The following is a 21,441-nucleotide window of genomic DNA, read 5'->3' on the forward strand; positions in this document are numbered from 1 at the left end:
TGCAAGGGCCAAGAGGGATTTTCAAGGGGAAACTCTGAACGTCTTCACGCGGTATGTTTTGTGTTGTGAGTATGAGATACAGTTAACGTTTTGTGTGCACGTGATTAGTGTGGAAAAAAATTAATGCAGTCCAGTATTATGATTTATGGACTGAATCTTTTGCCCACTGAACACTTGCCAAAATGAAAATCTTTTCCCCCTCCGCCCCCCCCACCTCCTTCTTTGGATATTAGAAACAGCTACTGTTTTTGTTGATCTTTTTAACTTCTGAATAGGCCTATTTCAAGTCATAGCAGCATGGGAGCTCAGATTAATAATATACTTATTCAGCCAGTGATACTGAGTGAAACCATTGCTAGTGTAAGCATGAAAGATAAGATTTCTTTAAATTATTTTCAGGTGCATTAATGCATTTCTAAAGAAGAATATGCAGATATTTAAACATAAATTGCTGTTTATTGATCATGTTACAGGTGTGTATGAATTTTAATATAATGAATTTTTAAGGTTTCTCTTCTTTTGATAACTTTTGTACTGTGCTTATGGTCAGTTTTCCATCACAGGGCAAACAAGGATGAGAGAAAAAAACCTTATGATTAAATCTTGCTTTTTGGACAATGTCTTTTAATTTTGAGGATAAAGTATATTCCATGTCAGGAAGTATCCTTTCCATCCCACCAAATCTGCAACATCATGGTTTACACTTAAACACGTTGTCCAGAGAGGTGGTAGATGCCCCATCCCTGGAAACATTCCAGGTTCAGACTGGACAGGGCTCTGAGCAACCTGATCTAGTTGAAGGTGTCCTGTCCCATTCCTCACTGAACTAGAGGAATTTCAAAGATTCCTTCCAACCCAAACCATTGTATAGTTCCATGATCATCTTGGGAATGGTAGCAAATTGCATTGACTTCTTTTTACATTTGGGTTGAACCTCCTCAGCCCAGCAGTTTGATAAACATCAGGTTACACAAATTTCCAACCAAGGCTACAAGGTTTCTGACCCTGTGCTAGTTTTGATATGATCCATTTGTGTACAGAACAGCCTGATTTCCTGCACCTACTGAAGGCTGATGGGATTGGTCACTTTGAAAGAGATTTCTGCTCTTTCCAGCACAATATGAGGTGTTTAGGACCTTAAGAGGCAATGGAGTTGAGGACAGTCCATTGCTTCCTACTCCTTTGGCCACCTCTTTCCAATTTTTCTGGCATTCCTTGCTCAATCCCATCATTATCACTTTCACAGCTGAAGGGCCTGGTCTGCTCAATAAGGTTTTTCAATTCCTTCGTTAATGGAGTTGTTTTTTCCTATCAATTCATTTTCTTTCTCCCAAATGAAATAAGAGCATGGGTAAAAATGTTCTTATGTGAGTCTGGTTTGTACTAATGCTAAGTCAAGGAGGGGTAGAGTTTCTTTCAAAAAATACTTAGGTAAGCTGTTTAAAATTAATATTTGTTATTCTAAAAAATTGGGAGAGGGATCAGCCACCCTTCCACAGTTGCAGATAAAGTGCTATGGCAAGAATTTGGCATTTTTACATTGCCTGAGAGAATTATATGTTCATTTTCTGCACTAAGGAAAGGAAAAAAAAAAAGGCTGCAGTGCTTTTTAAAAGCAATCATTTTAGATATAAACAAAAAAGCTTTTGCTTGAGATTTGTCAAAAGTCTTTCAGGCTTTTCATGAAATTGTTTTTCACTTCTTGGCAAACAAGAGCCGTGTGAGTGACACCTTTGAGAGTCCCAGCTTGTGTTTTAGTGCACAGCCTGTATTTTGCTAGTCAGGACCGTGCAAAATATTATCTGAATTTATTTAAGACAAACCCCAGTGAATAAAGTTTTGAACACTGAAAAGGCCATCTTAATTTATTCATTTATTTTAGTTGCAGCAAGCAGCTGAAGTTTCTCAGATGAGAGGAGCTCGAGTCATCTCTGCTGAAGATCTTCTGTTCTTAATGCGCAAAGATAAGGTACAGTAACAAGACAGAAGTTTTTATTTACATAATCAGCTGCTTATTTTGTTTTCAAGTGTTTGCTTAACCTATGCAAAAGGAGGCCATCATCATGGATAGCTTTATTTAAAAGTATAGCTTCTCTATAACTGAATCTTATTGTGAGCAGTGCAGTCATTCTATAATATTTTAATTAATTTTTGTCCTTTCCTGTAACTTCAATTAGCAATAGATTTTTTTTCACAAAGCTCCAGGTTGGGTAGTGCACCTTAGAGCTCAAAACAATTTCTTAATTAGGTAAAAATATTGATCCTGATCCTTTATATTCCTTTTATTAAAAATCAATAATTCTAATTTCCCCCTGGGTATGCAGGGTGTAGATGTGACATTTGACAGTGTGACCATTATAGTTTTGTCATTTAGACTGTAAATTATCTTTATTTTCTTTTATAATATTTTTTCCTGTACAATGTCCCTCTAAAATCTCCGAAATTAGGGATGGCCTTGCTTTCTCTGGGTATTAAGTAACAGGTCAATAAAAAAAATTACTTTTCTTTCCTGAAATTTCAAAATTCTTCAAAAATTATTGTCAGCTGTTTTTATCTACATTATTTATTCTTTCTATATCTCCTTTTCTTCCTTAGTTCCTCACTTTCCCTCACCCTTTTCTCTCCTCTTTGTTTTTCTTTCCTCATTAGATAGGTGAAACCTGATGACCAAAACGATTTCAAAACTAAAAACCACTAACACGTGAAAACCAATTGCAGTTTCTTTATCTGATATGAGCCATAAGTCTGTACTGAAAAGAGCAGTTGATGTGGATGTCAAAGTTCATGGAAATGTGCGTTTCTAGGCTTGAATTTCCAAACTTGAGCAAAGATTTTGGAGAGCCCTAAAAGAAGCCTTATCGCTGAATTTCTCCTTTCTGAAAGTCAAATCCATTTCTGTCTCACAGCAAAGTACCAAGGAATTCAAATAAATAAATAATATTTAATGTTTAATTGCTATTTACTTTGAGGTACTTTCTATGCATGGATTTTCTGCAGAATCAAAAATTATGAACATTCTAACAATTATATTTACTGAGTAATGTATTGCACATTACAGTTAGTTTAAATAAAAAAAATACTCATTAATGTAAATGTATTTTTTTTCTCTCAGAAGAAGCTCAGAAGGCTGCTTAAATACATGTTTTTTCGAGACTACAAATCTAAAATTGTCAAAGGAATAGAAGAAGAAGACCTCCTCGAAGGTAGAAAAAAGAAATTACTTAATTTGGGAGAGGCTTGATGTTTTATAAATGTGCTGAACAACTCAATGCAAAGTATTGCTAACTTGCTTAATAGTTAAAGACACAAAACTAGTGTCTTTAGAGGAATTTGTTTGAAAATCTCTGCTTTTCCATTTGAAATGCTTCTAAAAGTGGGCATCTACCACCTGCAATTGCATGGACATTTGTTAAATTATTGTCAAAAGATTTTGGCATATTTAAAAAAAATCTTATAATCTGAAGTCTTTTTTTTTTTTTTTTTACTGTGGTTTAAAATTTTATACTTTGAATCCGTAATTTAAAGAATGGGAAACACTTTTGTTTCCCCATTCCATAAGCAAGTCACTGATTTTATAACTAATGCATTTAAAGGAAAAGCTCTTTGAATTAAAAATAATAATTTATGCCATATGATTTGCTGTTTTAAGGTTTTGTTGATTTATATTGACATTAGATTTAACATTTCCGTTGTAAAAAGTCAAGTTAAAACTTATCATAGCAAATCTAAACCTTGCCATACTGTTACAACATCTAACAATGTCCATACACAATTTTTTGTATTTAACTTATTTCCTTTCTCAGAGCCTTTTATTATTTTTTCCCTTACAATGAATTCCTTATATTTGGTTCCTCTGAACATCCACACTGATTTTAGATAAACATTGTACTTCTTGCTTTGACTTAATCAAGCTGTGGATAAATTTTTATCAACTCATTTGAGATTTAATTTGCCTGTGGCATTTTTTCACCACACATGAAAAGGTATCGTTTCATGCAAGCAATGTGGCTGTATCACTTCTTACCTGACAGCTTTGGGTTTTAATACTTAAGCTTATGGCACTACTTAAAACGGATAAACAATTTTCCTAAGTTGTTTGGATGCTCATGAAATGCTTCCTAAACACAGTTTATCCTGGAATTAAAGTTGCATTTTCCATCAGACTTTGGTAATTGAAGCCATTAATTTTGTTTTGTGAATTTAATGCATTTGTAGCTGCTCTTTTGTTTGGAACAACAGTGATCACAGAGATCACCCTGCCAAGGTTTTCCAGGTTTTCCTGCAGAGCAATGGTCCATCACCTCTGGAACTGCATCCTAACGTGTGTGTGTGTGGTAGAGTTTGCTTTAAACTTGTAGGTAATGAGGATGTTCTTTCTGCATGTGTTCAGGGAAGAGCTTTTCCTCTATATATTCTGCTCTGTGAGTGAAGTTCTTTTGTGCCACTGTATATGAGCAGCAGGTTTCTCTAGATCATGAAAAAGCCAGGTTATACCAGAAAACACTAAAGGTAATTTTTTACTATCACTGCAGAGTGGTGACTTAGGTCAGGTAGCACAACTTGTTTGAGAGGACAACCTGTTCGAGTAGGAACAGGCCCTTTTCTGCACTGTGCTGATTCTAAAACATCAGATAACATTTGGAGGAGCCAAATAAGTTTGTTATTCTTTTCTTGTCTTTATGAAGACAAATTCAACAGTAATAACACCAACAAAAGGCAGAAGCTTGCTCAAGACTTTCTCAACTCCATTGACCAGACTGGAGAGCTCTTAGCCATTTTTGAAGATGATGAGATTGATGATGTCAAGCAAGAGCGAATGGAGGTAATTCTTTTCTTTCACTGGTACCCAGCTCCAGCAGAGAAAGCTGTGAAATATTTCATACATCATGCTGGTCTGATGCTTTTTTCATGCTGCATATTAAATCACTGGTACATGTTTTTTTCCTTTTGCCCAGATGGTGTAAAGGAATCCTATTTCCATATTTTTCCTATTCCTTCAAATGTTTCCTGATATCTAAGCACACATGCTGAGAAGGAAGATTAAGAAAGGGTAGTTATGGATCTTTATGTCTGCCATGTATTTGTATTTCCTTCCTGTAGAAAGCAGATTCTATTTATAAACATTTCACACACATTTTTCACAATCATTTTTTTTTTCATTTGCATTATTCCTCTCATTAGAAAATTGTTCAATAGCTTTTGAGGACTCTTTTCACTTAAGACAGCGGAAATTAAAATATTCTGTGCAAACATGCTTCAGTATAAGCTCTACTCTCCGTTCTTTCAAGTCTTATTTTCTGATCTATGTAGTTATGAAAAGTTTTGTCTACATAACAGAATGCAGCCCCACATCACTCTCATAAAGCTCAGTGGAATCAAGAAGCAGCAGAGCTGTGGTAGCACGAAAGTCTATGGTTTTGGCCAGATTTTCTGTAGATGGACAGGACTGCCCTGTCTTTTCAGTAGTTTTGTCTGTCACCCTGGTTAACGTTTAAATGCTCAATTCCTTCTCGTGTCTTCTGTGGGCAACTACATGTCAAGGGCAAAACTGTGCTGGGAGCACACTCACAGTTCCAGACTAACATTTAAGCCAATTTCCATCCAATTTTAGCAGCACTATAGTATACATGGCTGTTGGAAATTCATTATTTGTAGAGTGCTTTTTATACCCTTTCAGTGGGTGCATTAGTTGATTTTCTTTTCTGTGCTGAGGTGGCTCATGTGTTTGGGAGTATTTGTGTGTTTAATATTTGACTATTAGGGCCTCATTTCACTTTAGGGTTTCATGGAAAATTCTAGGAAATAATGAGGTTTTTATCTTGCTCAAGTTGTAATTCTACGTTTTTTCTTCTTAATGGGACCTCTTTTCAGAACTGCGACATTTTCCCAATCTCGTTTCCTCTTCTTTCTCCCCTTTAATGGGAAGAAATCAAAAACTGTTGAAGAACCCCTTCCCTCTAAGAATTTGGCAAGGAACGAGTCCCATTTCCCCCCAGCTGAGAATTAGTGTCATCAAACAGTTGTTCCCAACCACTGTTTGTGTTTTGGAAACCGATGGTTTCTTTTCTTTAATTTCTTACTTATTTATTTATGCAAAATGTTATGTTTTGCATAAAGCCAAAAAGCAGGCAAATCCTTTGAGCTTGTACATCATTCTTCTGAATGAATGGGTTATGTGCTTGGCTTTACATTCTCTTCTATCATTCTGGTACAGTATTTTTCTGGTCTGAAAACCTACACAGTTTGATAAAAGTATAAAGTTCCCTGTTCTAGGCAAGGGCAAATCTGATTCTTTGTTAGTCTGTCAAGGGATATGTGTCTGTAATCAGATATTTGTCTTTCATCTGACTACATGTGTTTTGTTTTTTATCACTAGACTGTAATTCATTAATTGTAATGTGTGTGTATATACATATATATATCTCTCAAGTAATTCTTCTCCCTATTGCTTGACTTTATTAGATTTTATGACCTTCTGATGTTTCCATGTTAAAAAAAAAGGAGAAAAAAACCAAAAGAAAAATCAAGATCTTATTTTAGAACAGATTCATGAAGCCAGCACTATGTATTTTCTTTCTTATTGGTCTCTAAAACTAATGACAAAACATGAAACACGGTTTGAAACCTGCTACTCAAAATGTTTAACGTATTTTTGGCTTTGTTTCATTTGGAATTTTGTCGTCACTTTGAGGTAGGTGGGAAGGAATCAAAGATAGTAGGAAATGTGATCCATTCCTAAAGGAAGAGTTGTTGGTGGATGGGGTAATCTCCTGAATCCCATTTGCTTTGTGCAGTAGATGGTTTAATCCATGCTAAGTTCTGAAGGAAATCCAGTGGACACTTTACCAGTGTTCTTTGAGGAATTAGTATACTTAAATCATGAACTGCAATCTAAAGGCAGTATTCCTTTTAGGTATCAATTACCTCAGAAATGTGTGGTTATCTTGGTTTGGACAACTGTAAATGATTTCAGTTCCACTTTGCCTCAGGCCAAAATCATGCTAAGTTGTCCAGAGCAGATGATAAACATGTATTTCTGATGTCATTATGGACTAAACAGGATATGATTGTTTAGCAGTATGGTTTCAGTTATGATACAAAATGAAAATATTGTTTATGCTAATTTCTTTTAAAACATTTCATAAAATTAGAGCTATGCCTTCATGTGATTGCTTGCAGTGGTGTGAGGTCTATTCCATATTTGTACCACAGAGGAGTAGGCAAAGCTTTGCTGAAAACATTACTAAAGGAGAACAAACAATTCTATACTTCTTTAAATAGAACACACCCACCAATGCTGTCATATTAGTAAGAAAGGGCACTCTTCTGGGATTGTATATAGAACTTACTGGTATATCCTGTGATTTTAATTTGAAGCAAAGGGACTGTCATTAAAACAGTAATACCAACAATGTGCAAAGGAACATGGAGTGATCTTAAAATACAGGACAGAATTTAAGAACAAAATTCATGTTACTCGTCATAACATGTGATTATGTTATCAATACATTGCAATTAGATGACTCACTGTAAAAATAATAACATTAAATGGTGGCAGACCAACTAATTGTATTGGCAAAATCAAAACAAAATAAAAACTGTGCTAGCACCTCTTTCTCACCCCATAACAGTTACTATTTTGCCCTCCTGAGGCAGCAGTAAAGCAGTAGTGAAACACTTCTCTGAGTTAAGAACAGTTATAGAGGGAATAAACAATTCTCAGTCATAGCAGTAATTGAACTGTGCACATGAAGGAGAGATGGATCATAGAAATTGTCTTTATAATGGGTGACAGTCTCTTGAGAATAACACCAGAATGGCAGTGTACCCACACTCCTCTTTTCCTGTACAGGTTGGGCTGTGGATTAGCCAGAGCTGATGGTGCTCAGGAATTCCCTTCCTTTGCCTGTTCTGTGGCAGAACCCACAATAAACAAAACCTTGCAAGTGGATTGCAGTTTGGCTTTCCTCTATCTCCTAAAAATCATCTAGAGAGGAGAGTTATATTCCTGTGGGATATGACTGAATGGGCGTGGGAAGAAGGCACATATTCATTTTAAATCTTTAAACTTTTTCTTGTTTGCAGTTCGGGTAGAGATACAATTTTGAGTGTCCTTATGTTGCTTCTCCGAACATCTTGAGCTCCTGTCCATAGCTAAACCAATTTCAGGTTTGGCTGCTATTTTGTGAATTGTAGCTCCAGTTCTCCTATTTTTTTCTGTTAGAAGCACTATCAAATTCTGCATTTCATGTTGCTAAAATCAAGAGTAGCTGCTCTAAAACTTCAGTCAACATAATTGCAAAGCTGCATTCTCACTAATAGTGTAAAGACCCATTTTTTTATCGTTTGTTTTACAGCTCCAATACCTCTCCCCCAGGAAGAAAAAGTTTTGCCATCAGAAACCTGGACTGACACAAAGGAATGCATAGAGCATCACGCTGTGAATGCTCTGTTTCACTTTTGTTCCCACAGGACTAGGAGAAACACCATTCATCTGTCACTCTGACTGCTAGTTCAGGGATATATTTCCAACACTCACATGTTAAATGGCAATAATTCAGTTGCAGTAGCTACCATAATGCTTTCATAGTACATTGCAAGTTTGAATAAACAGTGGAGGGAAAATAACTTCCCTACAAGAATAGACTACCTTGAAAGCAGGCTGGAAGCCAGCAAAATGGTAAAACTAAGTTATCCCTACTTTGTGGTTCTTTTGTGGGAGTTGAAACTAGATGATCTTTAAGGTCCTTTCTAACCCAAACTATCGTGTGATTCTATGATTTGTGTATTTTCCTATGAATTACATTATATATTTAAAAACTACAGATACATATTTTTATTCTAGGAAGTTCATTGTAGATGTGCTTTTTCCAGTGCTGCTCACATATCTTCTCTTGGTGAGAAATCTGTACAAAGCTCACAGCAATGCAATAAACTCTGTACAAAATACAGTAGATTGCATTAAAGTGTAGGTGTGTTTGGAATATATAGGTTTTTACATGACTTTGAATTACTTCCATTTAATTTTGCCTTTCTTCAGACACAGTTAATTTGTGTCCAGACAAGACACCTAAACACATCTGACTGCACCTTGGGGTACAAGGAATTGTGCTCTGGAAATTAACTCTGGTTTAGTCATAGAAATAAGGTGGAAGTAGCAGAAAATTAGGCAGTGACCAGGAATAGACCTTCCTGCTGGAGTATCATCATCTGCTTATGACTGATCACACTTTGACTTGTGCCAGGTTATGTTGACCCAAACAATGTGCACCTCTGGGGCCCTCAACACAGGAAAGACATGGACTTGTTGGAGCAGTTCCAGAGGAGGCCACGAAGATGAAGGCTGGAGCACCTCTGCTATGAAGACAGGCTGAGAGAATTGGGGGTGTTCAGCCTGGAGAAGAGAAGGATCCAGAGAGACTTTAGAGCACTTTCCGGTGCCTAAAGGGGCTCCAGGAGAGCTTGAGAGGGACTTTGGACAGGGGCTGGAGTGACAGGATGAGGGGGAATGGCTTCAAACTGATGGAGGGTCAATTTAGATTAGCTGTAAAGATGATGTTTTTTACAGTGAGGGTGGTGAGGCACTGGCACAGGTTTTCCAGCAGGATGGTGGATGCCCCACCTCTGGAAACATTCAAGGTGAGGTTGGACAGGACTTTGATCAGCCTGATCTAGTTGAAGATGTTCCTGCTCATTGCAGGGAGGATGGACTAGGTGGTCTTTAAAGGTCCCTTCCAACCCAAAACATTCTATCACTCCATGAACTCCCGGGAGCCAGCAGAGCCAGGAGCTCTCTCAGCTGCAAAGTTTGGGTGTGGCCACTCTCTTTGGGATTCCTGGAGAGCATTAGCATGGACACAGGTTGCTCTGTGGTGACTGCCCTCAGACTGAGGGCATGGACCTCGGGTCTTTGAGAGAGCGAAAATTTGAGGGCATAATTCAGAAATAAACAGCTGTGAGCTCTTCTGTTCAGGGTGGATCTGAAAGATGGTGTTGAAGTATTCAAATTCATTGTACTAATTTGGAAAAGATGTACAAAGAAAATAAGCAGGAAATGATTTAGAAGGAGCTCTGAGGCCTTTCAGTACTACTATGCTCATTTCACTGGCAAAAATTATGCCAGTGTAAGTGCTGTGTGGGGTCATTACTCTTTAGGGAGTATCTGTTCCTGCAGGGTGTATCAATAACAAACTGGAATTTGATTTAAAAGCCCATATGGGAAGTACAGACAACACACACTTAATAGGAACTGCATGCTGGAAAATAAACTAAGATATTTTCTTTTACTAAGCGTTGATTCTCGGAGCCCATCTTTTTTACTATCTAATTTTGATGCTAAACTTATTTTTCTTCAGAAAGAATTATGGTTTTTACTTCCTTGCTGATTTAAGATTCTTGTCGACAAAATCTTTATTTTGGGACAGAATCTTTGCATTTCATTCAGTGATGTCTTCTGTTATCTCACAATATGGTGCCCTAATATAAGATTTTTTTAATTTTTAGAATCAGAGTTTATAAGTCCTGAACCTTTTTTTTGATTTTAACTGCTACACCCTATGAAAGAAATGTGTCTTGAGGTAAGATTTGACTACAGATGAAGATGTTAAAATTTATTTTGCTTTTTTGCATGTGAGCAGAAATCTGCCACTGTCACTACTGGAGACCCCAGCAGTATAAGTAGTGGAGTTTGGAGATTTATTCAGCTGATTAGATGTTTGTATCTTCTTTACAGTGAGCTACACAGTTCTGTGCCCTCCCCTGGCTGTATTTATCTTGCAGGGAATTCCTCTGCTCTGTCAGTGACCATTCTGCTTCTATCCTGGCCCTATGTGGGCAGTGAAGGCTGAAAGATTCAGCTGAAAAGTATTAGAAGTAGAAAAGGCTTGAGTTTTGAGGAACTAATAAAGGGATGGAGTATATATGCCTACAGGTATGTGAGGTTGCTCAGATTCACTTGAGAATACGAGTATAGTCCGTGGAGTTTTTTGTGCTGTCATCAAAATATGCTCTCACAAATCTGTCATCTATTTGTCTTGTCCTGCTCCACGTACAGGATTGCAGCTTTCTAATGTTATATCATTTACACCAGCAACTCCAGTTGGCTTTAAACTAAAATTTCTTCAAACTTATAGGGGACAAGTTTAGGTTAAGTATTAGGAAGAAATTCTTTACTGTGAGGGTGGTGAGGCCCTGGCACAGGTTGCCCAGAGGAGCTGTTTCTGCCCCATCCCTGGAAGTGTTTAAGGTCAGGTTGGATGGGACTTTGAGCAACCTGGTCTAGTGGAAGGTGTTCCTGCCTATGGCAGGGGGTTGGAAGGAGATGATCTTCAAGGTCCCTTCCAACCATAACCATTCTAAGATTCTTAGTTATGGCCTTAAATTTTAAGACATTAGGTTTTGCAAACAAAGAAAATAGAAAGTAAGGTTCCTTTTTCTTTCCCAAATATCGTAAAATATAGGCAAAGTGGTAGGACACAGAAGGACAAGCCATACCATTAAAACTTTATGTCTTATACATTTATTTATGAATTAAATAATTGCAGCCCTAAATGTAAATCAATGTCATACCCACCCGTGAGTGCTGTCAAAGTAGGAGGAGATTGTCTCAGATTTGGAAAAGGATTTATAGTGGCTGGGTAGTGTACTCAAAGAGGAATGGGAAAGTTCCTCCTCAAGGGCACTACACTCTTGGGACACTGATTAAAAAACCCCAACATCTCATTTTCCCACCCCCTTAAGCTGGTTTTGAGAGCTCAGTGCATCACTACAAGTTGGGCTGAATTTCACTTCACTGTACCTGCCTAAAAGTCTAAACATCTCAGTAACTTAGACTGTCTTCTGTATGCAGAAATGAGAGAGAAACAATCCAAGGAGAAGTTAATTTCCTAGATGAGAGAAAAATGCCTTTTTTTGCCTTTTTTGCCTTTTTTTTTTCTTTTCTTCATTCCCAGAAACATCAAAGTCACATTTGAGTGTAGTTCATCAGATGTTAGGAAAAGTACTTCTGGTGCCTGGAGGGTGATTCTCTTTGGAGACTCAGGTTCTGTGTGTGCACTGGGACCTTGGTGATACAATAAAAAAATGTAATGATGATCTGTAATAGACTTAAAGGTCACACCAGCTCCCTATTTACAAACTACTGTTTTTGATATACAAGAGATGCCAAGATTAAAAAGAGTATAGATGAAACATCATCAAGACAAAACCCTTTTTTCTCTAGAGATTGTTTGTGGGGTTTTTTGGTTTTTTGTTTTGTTTTGTTTTTTAATATTGTAAAATGGAAGTTATGAATGCAAATATAGAAGGAATTCATTTTACTACATCAGTGCATTCAGTTTTTCCAGATGAGTGTGAAGAGAGCACAGCAAGTAGAGTCTCAACTCTAAATTTGCTGTCTGGGCATCAAAGTATTTGTAAGCATTATTGGGTATAAAAATAAACCTGCTGGTATTAATGGTTTCTCTGATTACACATTGCTTGGGAATGTTTGGGATAGTGGGAAAACACTATTTCTCTTGGGTAATGGTTGAATTGGTTAAAAGTAAGCAGAAAATAAAACAGAAACAGTTTTTCCTTATTATCTATATGCCTGTAAATGTTGTGTCATTCTTGTTGGAATGGGAAAAAGCTCCTGAGTGGAAAAAAATTCTTGTTACAGCCAGACATCCTTAGACTTTTTTCACTGCTACAAGTCTTAGATTATTGGGGTTTTTTCTCACGTTGGGGTTACTTACTGTGGTTACATAAACTGACCTATTTGTTTGAGTCTTCTGTCCTGGTAAAATATTGTTGTTTTTAGAGCATTTCAGTGAATGTTGCTCATAGTACAAGTTTAGGCAGTTTTGCTGGAAGAGCAAGGTGTTATTTGCTTTTCTGTCTTTTAGTTCTTTGAGTATTTTTTTGCCACTGTTTACTTTCTCTGAGGAAGAGGAAGATTCTGGGCTGTTGTATTTTGTATTTTTGACACCCAAATGACTGTGTTTCAACTTAACTTTTGGAAGGAAACTTTATATGCATAGATTATTTATATCTCTGATTAAATGTAGACACACGTACATATAAACAGTATTTCCATGGAGCATTTGATTAGGAGCCAAATATAAGATTAACAAAACATTCTCCTTCCAAGTATATTTAATACTGTGTTTATTTGTGATCCTGTGTGTAACATGCTTGTTGCTTAGATATATTAATCACTATGTATTGGTACTCAAAATACAGTTATTGTTTATGTCAACTTTGGAGAATTGGGAACAAGGATCAGTGGTAAAGTCTGACAAAGATCCATTGGTAGAAGGTGATTTTAATTGCTGCCATACATTAAAGTAATTAAACAAATTGTTGCTGATAAAGATTTGCCTTTCTGAGGTTGTGTAGAGATGCAATAATGCAAGTTTTCCTACAAGACAGGATGTAATTCTGATGCATTGGGGGGGGAAGTTATTTTTTCAGGTCTTTGAACCTTTATGTAGCAAATGCTAATCTTTGAAGCTCCATTAAGCCTAATAGTTAAGTCCTTTCTGAATGAAGTAAAAATGACAACTGTTTATTTCTTAGGGTAAGATGTTAAACAGGTCTACACTGAAAACAGTTATATAATCCCAAGCTTTCCAGAAAGAATTCATCACTTCAATAAAACCATTTTCAAGACTGTTTTGCACAGGATTCACAAAACTCAAAAGGAAAATCCATGGGGTTGTAATATGAACGAATGAATGATTCTGTGACATTCCCTGTTCTCATGTCTTGCAAGGAAGAGATTTTCCATCTTCACTGTTAAGAGCAAGACTGAAACCTCAGCACAGAGACCCTTTTTTTTGCCATAAATCTTCACAACCACCCCCTTCTCTCACTCCCACCTGCAAAGCTCTGAGGGGCAGGAGCACCTTGGGTCATCAGCCACTGTTTGAGCAAGTTCCAGTGTGCACTTCTGAATTTCTCTTTCCTTCCATTTAAGGATTCATATCACAAAAAGTTTTGTGTGGAAGAAAATAATGTCTTCTAACAAATGAAGACAATAGAGGAAGGTTCCCTATGGCATGAGATGTAGCAGGCAAAGTCGTGGATTTAACAGATAGGTGAGAACAGTCACAAACCAATATTAAGGAAAGGATTTTTTTCTTGCTTCATCCATAGGAGGCTGATGCATGCCCTGAACCTAAGGCAGTGGCAAGCTCATTTATCTGTAGTTTCATTTATCTGCTATTTCTAGACATGAAAGGTGTAGTAGAGAAGCCCCATTTCCCTCTCCTTACTCTGTGTATCCACGGAGGGAACAAAACTGCCCTTCTCAATATTAGACTCCAGCTGTGAACTACACCCTAATTTGAATCAGGCCCATGGGTTAGCCCTGCAAATACCTTCTAGAAAATCACTAAGAATCCCTTTCTTTCACATTGGCATTTACCCTCTAATAGCAGACTGAGCAAGCTGTGTGTCATCAAAGCCTCTCCATCCAGCCTGTAGCATACAAACAATAGAGAGGAGCACTGGAAGTATTCAGGCTGCACTCCAGCTAAATATAGCCAAAATGAGCTCAGATCTATTGAATTGCACAATTTAATGGGGAAAAAAGTCTGTTGAAGGTTATTGAATACAAGGACATTGCATTTGGTTAAAGAAGTGTTCGAGCCACTTCTGGGTGCTGCATATTCAGGAAAATAGTTACTGTAAGATTATCTTGAAATTACACTAATCATCACCCCTTACTGTTGGAACCTGGGCTAATTGGAGATTTGTTCTGTCCCTCCTTGTGTACCTGTGTCACAGGCACTTAAGCAAAAATCGAAGATCCCTTGATTCACTCAATATTCACTACCTCTGTATCATCATCTTCCTTTGAGTAAATTCCACTCTAAAAGCCAGCATGCCACAAGATTTGATTACCTATTTCCCAGTTACTCAGGTCAAGTGTTGTTGTTTTATGTTCTCATTTGCAAAGCCACCAGGGGCCAAACCTTCCCACCTACATTCACACTCGAGTTCAGATGTCACAAGGAAAGCCAAAGGATCTGTTGCCTAAGGGGAAGGTCATAAAGATAATCCAATACTAAGCACATTGCTTCCTATTGAATCAAGAGGTATATGGGAAATACCAGCATTTTTAGTTTTAAAGCTCATTTTCATAGGTCTACCCCTGTAAGCTGACAGACTACCCCTAAAATAGAATCCTGTGGCAGGTTTTTATAGGGGTTATCATTTTAGTACTGGGAGTAAGAATTAGAACACAAGTACAATGACAAATACAAGGTATGCTTGTTAATATGATTTTACTTTTATCAGCTTCCCATATAAATTAACATGGAAGGAATTAAAGTGAGTACAGGACATCTCATAACCACAGTAGTTGCTTCCCCTTGTACTGCATTTTCTTGATGCATAAACATGGCAGGGGGTTGGAATGAGATGGTCTTCAAGGTCCCTTCCAACCCAAACCATTCTGTGAATCTGTGATTCTCCCTGTGCATTAAACTCAGACATGATTGGCTGTTGGATCTTATAAACTAAATAAAAGCAGTAATTCATAGCATGGCAAATAAACACTGAGTCATGATCCAGAGCAGTCCAGTCTCTGGAAAGCCGGCCTGCCATTCACAGGGACCCTTTTGATAGACTGGAGAAATGGGCTGACATGAAGGTCAGCCACAGTAAATGTGGGATGCTGTAACCCCATGCACCAGTACAGCTTGTGGGCCAACCATGCTCTGGACTGTGTCAGCAAGAGGTCAATATCCCCTGCCAGCAGGTCAAGGGAAACAATGCTTCCCCACTAATGCTTCCCCATTATTTGGCACCTCTGAGACCACGTCTGGCATCTGTGTCCGATTTTGTGCTCCCAGATACAAGAAGGACTTTGAAATACTGAAGCAAGTCTAGCAGAGGGTCACCAAGAAACTTAGGGGGTACTTGACAAATGAGGAAAGACTGGGAGGCAAGAGCTTGTTCAGCCTGGAAAAGGGGAGGCAAAAGGGAAAATGCTTTGCTGTTTACAGCTGACTGATGAAAGAGGAGATGGAGCCAGACCCTGCTTCAATGTTGCATGGTGAAGGACAGGCTGATGTGTAATAGGAGAAAAACAGTACTGATCAAAGATTGAAACTTGTTGACCAGAGAGACTGAGGAAGTCTCCACCTTTGGAGATACTCCAAACTTGACTGATCAGGGTGCTAAACCACTTCATCTGGAGCCTTTTTTGAGCAAACTAGAGATCTCTGGAAAGGTCCCAAACCTTTTCTGGTGTAAATTATTGCACCATTCTGTGATTCTGTACTGAAGTTTCCCATTTCAGATATTAAAATGGCAGGTGGGATGGAAATAGAAGAGCTTTTATAAAACATATAGATGATAAACCATCTCAAATTTCTAAAAACTGTTCAATAATCTAGGTAGCATATAATTGGACTTTTCAGCTTCTGCACTTTCGGTAATCTGCAACTGCTGGTATTTCCTGGAATAGATGTTTTATGTATATAAGGAACAGGGTTTTCTGTCTTTCATTTTGTCTCAGCCGTTGTGGTTTATTTTATCTGTGATGTTGCTTGCTGTATTCTTCCGTAAGAATATGATCTGGCTGCTGTGCAAAATTGCACTGGGTGAGAGCTTCGCACATGTGCCACAGCGATGGGATCAGGAGCACTAAGATTTAAGCATCTCGAGTGTCTGTTGAAATGGTGAAATAATACAATTAAGCTCTATATGTTGCAAAATGGGAGATGAATCCTTACCCAATCCACTGGAAAAAGGGCCCACGAGGTTCCTAACAGAGCAGCACAGGTGGTGTGCTGGCATAGTTTATTCCCTCTACACAAGGAGCATCTTTCCATTTGGATGTTTAGCCCCTCAAGCTTTAAATTTTGTCTCTTGTTTTCCTTCATTTTGCTCTACCATCTTTTTGTTTAAAATTGAGGACACCTAGACAGGTAAACACTTTCATTAAATCAATCAGAAAAGGTTATTTTAATTTGGATAATCAGGAAAAACAGTAACAGTTCTCATTTTCAGATAGGTACCTTACATAAAGTCCTAATGGAGTGCACACATAGAGTTTATTCTTACAGATAATCCTGGGATCAGCATTTGACTCTATTAATAATCTGGGATTTGTATTAAACTAACTTTAAAACATGAGGAAAAACTAGGCATTGCTGCCACTTTGGCTTGAAAAAGGGAATCCACAGCTAGACCTAAATTTTCAAGGAAAACAAGACCATAATACTGTCACTAGCAAAAATACTGATTTTGCACAGAGAATAAATTTAGAAAATAATTTATGTGAAGATCTTTATCAAGTAGGGAGCCATGGGGTTCTTTCTGAGCAAAAAAAAAAGTAATATTTTCAGTTGAATGTTTGGGTTATGACTTCAGAGGTAGCTCTTTTAACTTTTTTATGGAAGTAGTGGCTCTTAGAATTTCTGTGCCATAGTGCTGTCTGTGCTTCTGGTGTGCTAAAAGAGATTTCTTTCAAGGCAGTGGGAAGAAAGCAATGCAAAGTGGTCATACAAAAATTACACTGATGCATATACTTTATTCTCACGTAGTTCTCTAACATCTTTTCCAGACTCTTCTTCTGAGTGGCACATGTGAGGGGCAAAGACACTCCCTGGTAGGAGCGTTAAGTGCTGTTGAAACTTTGCCTCCAGAACTTCGGAAACAGTCATTAAATTTGGGTTTCCATCTGATCAAACGAAAGGAGGACGGGTAGTCTCTGTCAGAGGGCTGGATTTTATTTCCCAAGGCTAACAGCCATTTCCAGGACTTTGTCAGACCTACTGAGAGTTTTTTCTCCCACTGTCAGATGGTATTATTTAAAATCAGTTCATCCACTTGTGTGGGATCCATATCCTATATCATACAGTGACTCTGACAAGAAGATGCTTTTACTAGGAGTGTTATTCAAAGCACTGTTGATTTTCTCAGGCTGCAGACATCTGCAGAAAAAGCTTGTAGAACATACAGCATCTGGTATCGAGTCCTCGCTCCTTACACAGACCATATCAAACAGCTTGGAAGCGGAACACGTTCCCTACATCCGCTTGGAAATCACTTTTTTTTATGTTTATTGTAGATGTATTAGCTGTCAGCTCATATCATCAGCTAATTATTTTATATCTGAAAATTGTAATAGCAGCCTCAGATGTACTGAAGTCAGACAGATTTCCAGCTACTAATCACACCCTTCTCAAAATGGGAGTTAACTCTTGGTGTGCCCCAAGGCTGGAGATCTGATTCCTGGTTCCAGTATTTAGAGAAATGGATTAGTGAGGTTGCTGCTGTGTCTGCCAGCCTTGGTACCCTGAACTGTGTTCTAAAGAAAGAGGTGAAAGATGCTGAAGAGACAGTGGCATCTTTGAGAAATGCTAGGTTTGACTATAAAAGTGTCAGAAAAATGGAGAAATCCTGAGGAAGCCAAGATGCCACTAGTGAAGGGTAATTTTTCTCCAGGATGTGTGATGGCATGAGAATCTACAGCAACTTCTAACAGTGCAGTCTAGTAATTGATGCCAGACTGTGGCTGACAGTGTTCCTACACTATGAACACCTTTAATTCCAAATGCACTTAACCTTCAAAGCTGTGCTTCAAAATCCTGTTATTAGACATTGTTCTTTGCATCCCAATGATGTTAAATTGTTAAGTATAGTATTTTGACCTTTTTCCATTTTTCTGTGAGTAGGGATATGTGATTTTTAAAAAATTTTTCTTTTTTTCTACAGATCCTTGATTCACTTTGGTACCCCTTCACTTCCCTAAAACCCCCTAACCCTCCATTTCATCCTAAACCTCCAGGAAAATCTCAATAGGATGTGAGCAATCCTTAGAGACATGAACAGGTTTTGACATTTCCAAATTCCAAAATTAAGTAATTTTCATTATCAGATTAAATTTAAAAAGCTTTCAGTGGCCAGCAATAAGAATATCAGTCTTAACTGGGACATGTATTTAATGTTTTTATAACTAATTTTGAACAGGAATTAGAGATGTGGCTTCCTTTTCAGGAGGAACTCATGCAAGGTTCTTGAATTCAAGGCTTTCTACCTTTTAAAAATCAACTGTCGAATAAAAGTAGAACAAAAAAAACAGAAAAAGGATTCTTTCTATCTGTTAATTGTTTTCCCCTTTTGGAAGTAAATAAATGTTTTGCATGTTGGATTGAATGGTGCTGACTCCTTTAGAAGGGATTCTTTTCACTGTAAGCAATTTAAAGAATGTACACAGGAAACAGTGTCCTGTTAAATTTATTTCTGTAACAGACTGGATGAACGTTATGTTCAAAAGCCATTATTAATGCAGCATAAAAATTTGTGTGTCGGGCAGCGCAAATTAGGAAAGTAAAATTCCCCAAACTGTCCCCTTTGGTTGATATTTTACAGTTTCAATAGTCTTTATATCCCTTTTAATTGCTGATTTGAACTAAACAGTAACTTGTCTCTTATGATGGGCCTCTGAGGAGCTGTGCTGATTTAGCAAAACGGAAAATCCCAGCAATTAATTTAATAGTTCATCATTTAAATTTACAAATCAGGTTACCTTGAAATGAATTATTTTCAAGAGATTTTAAATCTACATATTTCTACAATGTACAATTACATTGAAGTCTGGTGTTGTTGCTGTGAATTATGATAATCTAAAAATGTTTCAAGATATTTTCTAATTATTCATATCTCTCCAAACTGGGTAAAATTAGGCAAAGCTTTTTCTTAAATCATAGAATCATAGATAGAATAAATAAACAGAATAATAAATTGTTGAATCATAAATACATTTTTTAAATACATTTAGTAAATCAGAATATTGTACCTGAAATTTCCTAATTATTTATAATTCTGATAGTCTGTTTAATGTGATTTTTATGTGTATGTGCAGCTAATATGAATTTAGATTTACAAAAAGGAAGTCCAGTATAGGCAGCACATCAAAATCCTTACCTTTGGACCTAAAATTATCATCCAGTATCCAGCTCAATTCATTAATTAATGCCACATTATTGAGTGTTAATTGTGAATGTCAGATGTCTTTGGCATATAGCATTCAGGTACTTTCTGAGAGATATAAAAGTCCACCTTCACTGAATCAAGTCTTGTTGCAAACTGATGGACTTTGGAAATAATTTCACATGTATATTGGACAGGAGTTTAGGGCTGTAGGATTTGGTTGAGACAGTGCTAACATTGCTTCATTATATCAGTATTTGTGAGATTCAGATCTCAAGGGTTGCTTCTTTGGAAAGCTGCATATATTCATCATCAGTTAAAACCCTCAGGATAAGAACTGCCTTTGTCTTGGAAAAATAAAGATATCTCAGTGGAAGATGAAGACTCTTTACCCCTTTACAAGTGAAGGGAGTTCATAACAAAGGCTGTAGAAAGCTGAAATTTCAGCTGAAAATATTACTTTCATGGCACGTCCTGTACTAAAAAACTTTAAAATATTTCACAAAAATGTTACTTCTAATGTGTTGTTTTAAATACTGTATTACTTAAGCAAATATTTAAATATTATATTAGTTTTTCTGCATACTTGACGTGAATATAATTCTACCTTCCTGCCAAGTATGTCAAAACCCAAATTCACTTTCATTTGCCAGGATAAATGTTTATTTTGTTTTCCCACATAATGTGCTCTTTAAAGTGTCACCAGGATACCAAATCTGATGGCTTTTTAATAGAGACACGGAGGGGGTTTTTTGCTTTCATTAGGAAACAGGATAAACTATCAGTAAAGCTTATGGTAATGAAGCCACATACAGTAGGTGCTCTTTGCTCTCCTTCCCCTCAGCATTTAAAAAACAAAGAAATTCTCATCAGAACTATTGTCATGTTACCTCATTTTTTTATGAATGCATGAAGGGTCTGTAGTAGGAAAGAGTTCTGGGGGAGGAGAGAAGGACACATAGGACAATTACTTCTGTTAAAGGTAACCTGTGATGGCTCAACGAGGCTCCCCAAAACAACTTTGTCATTTGTTTTCCTGTGAAATAGGTGAGATATTTCATTTAAGAGATTCAATTTAAGAGATAATTCATTGGAAGATCACTATGAACCAGCTGTGGTTTTACTAGAACAGAATATCAGCGTATGCTTGTGTAGTTTTTCGTAAGTCAGTGAGTTTCACTTTGAGCCTTGAAAGTCTCGAAGAATTCCTTCAGTCTTAACCAAAATAACAAAACCTGTGTTCACAAATTAAAATATCGAATTTTCTTCTTTTAAGCGATACATCAGTAACATTTCATCTAAAAGTTTTAGTTATACTTCTGATACAAAATGAAATGTAACCGCTGTGAAAGTTTTATGCATTTCAAAAAATATATTTTTTCAGGTTTCCCTTTATTTTTTCGAGAGAAGGGAATGGGGATGTTTAATAACAGAACTCCTGTGGTGGCTTGGGATGGTGAGGATTGTTTTGAATTAATGACAGCATATGTTTCTTTGGTTTTATGTAAACAC

General features: G+C 37.1%; 1 protein-coding gene across 6 annotated transcripts in view; it reads left to right on the plus strand.

Annotated features, from left to right (window-relative positions):
• SUPT3H (SPT3 homolog, SAGA and STAGA complex component) overlaps window positions 1-21,441 on the plus strand; it is a 261,690-nt gene that overhangs the window by 172,527 nt on the left and 67,722 nt on the right. For all 6 annotated transcript variants that reach the window (XM_050316040.1, XM_050316041.1, XM_050316042.1 and 3 more), the window contains 3 exons: window positions 1,883-1,969; window positions 3,113-3,203; window positions 4,686-4,822. In XM_050316040.1, coding sequence (XP_050171997.1) covers window positions 1,883-1,969; window positions 3,113-3,203; window positions 4,686-4,822 — 315 coding nt within the window. The remainder of the gene's footprint in view (window positions 1-1,882; window positions 1,970-3,112; window positions 3,204-4,685; window positions 4,823-21,441) is intronic.

The sequence above is a fragment of the Myiozetetes cayanensis genome, unplaced genomic scaffold (genome assembly GCF_022539395.1).
Source record: "Myiozetetes cayanensis isolate MyiCay16 unplaced genomic scaffold, myiCay2020 scf2-11, whole genome shotgun sequence".
Classification (NCBI taxonomy): Eukaryota; Metazoa; Chordata; class Aves; order Passeriformes; family Tyrannidae; genus Myiozetetes; species Myiozetetes cayanensis.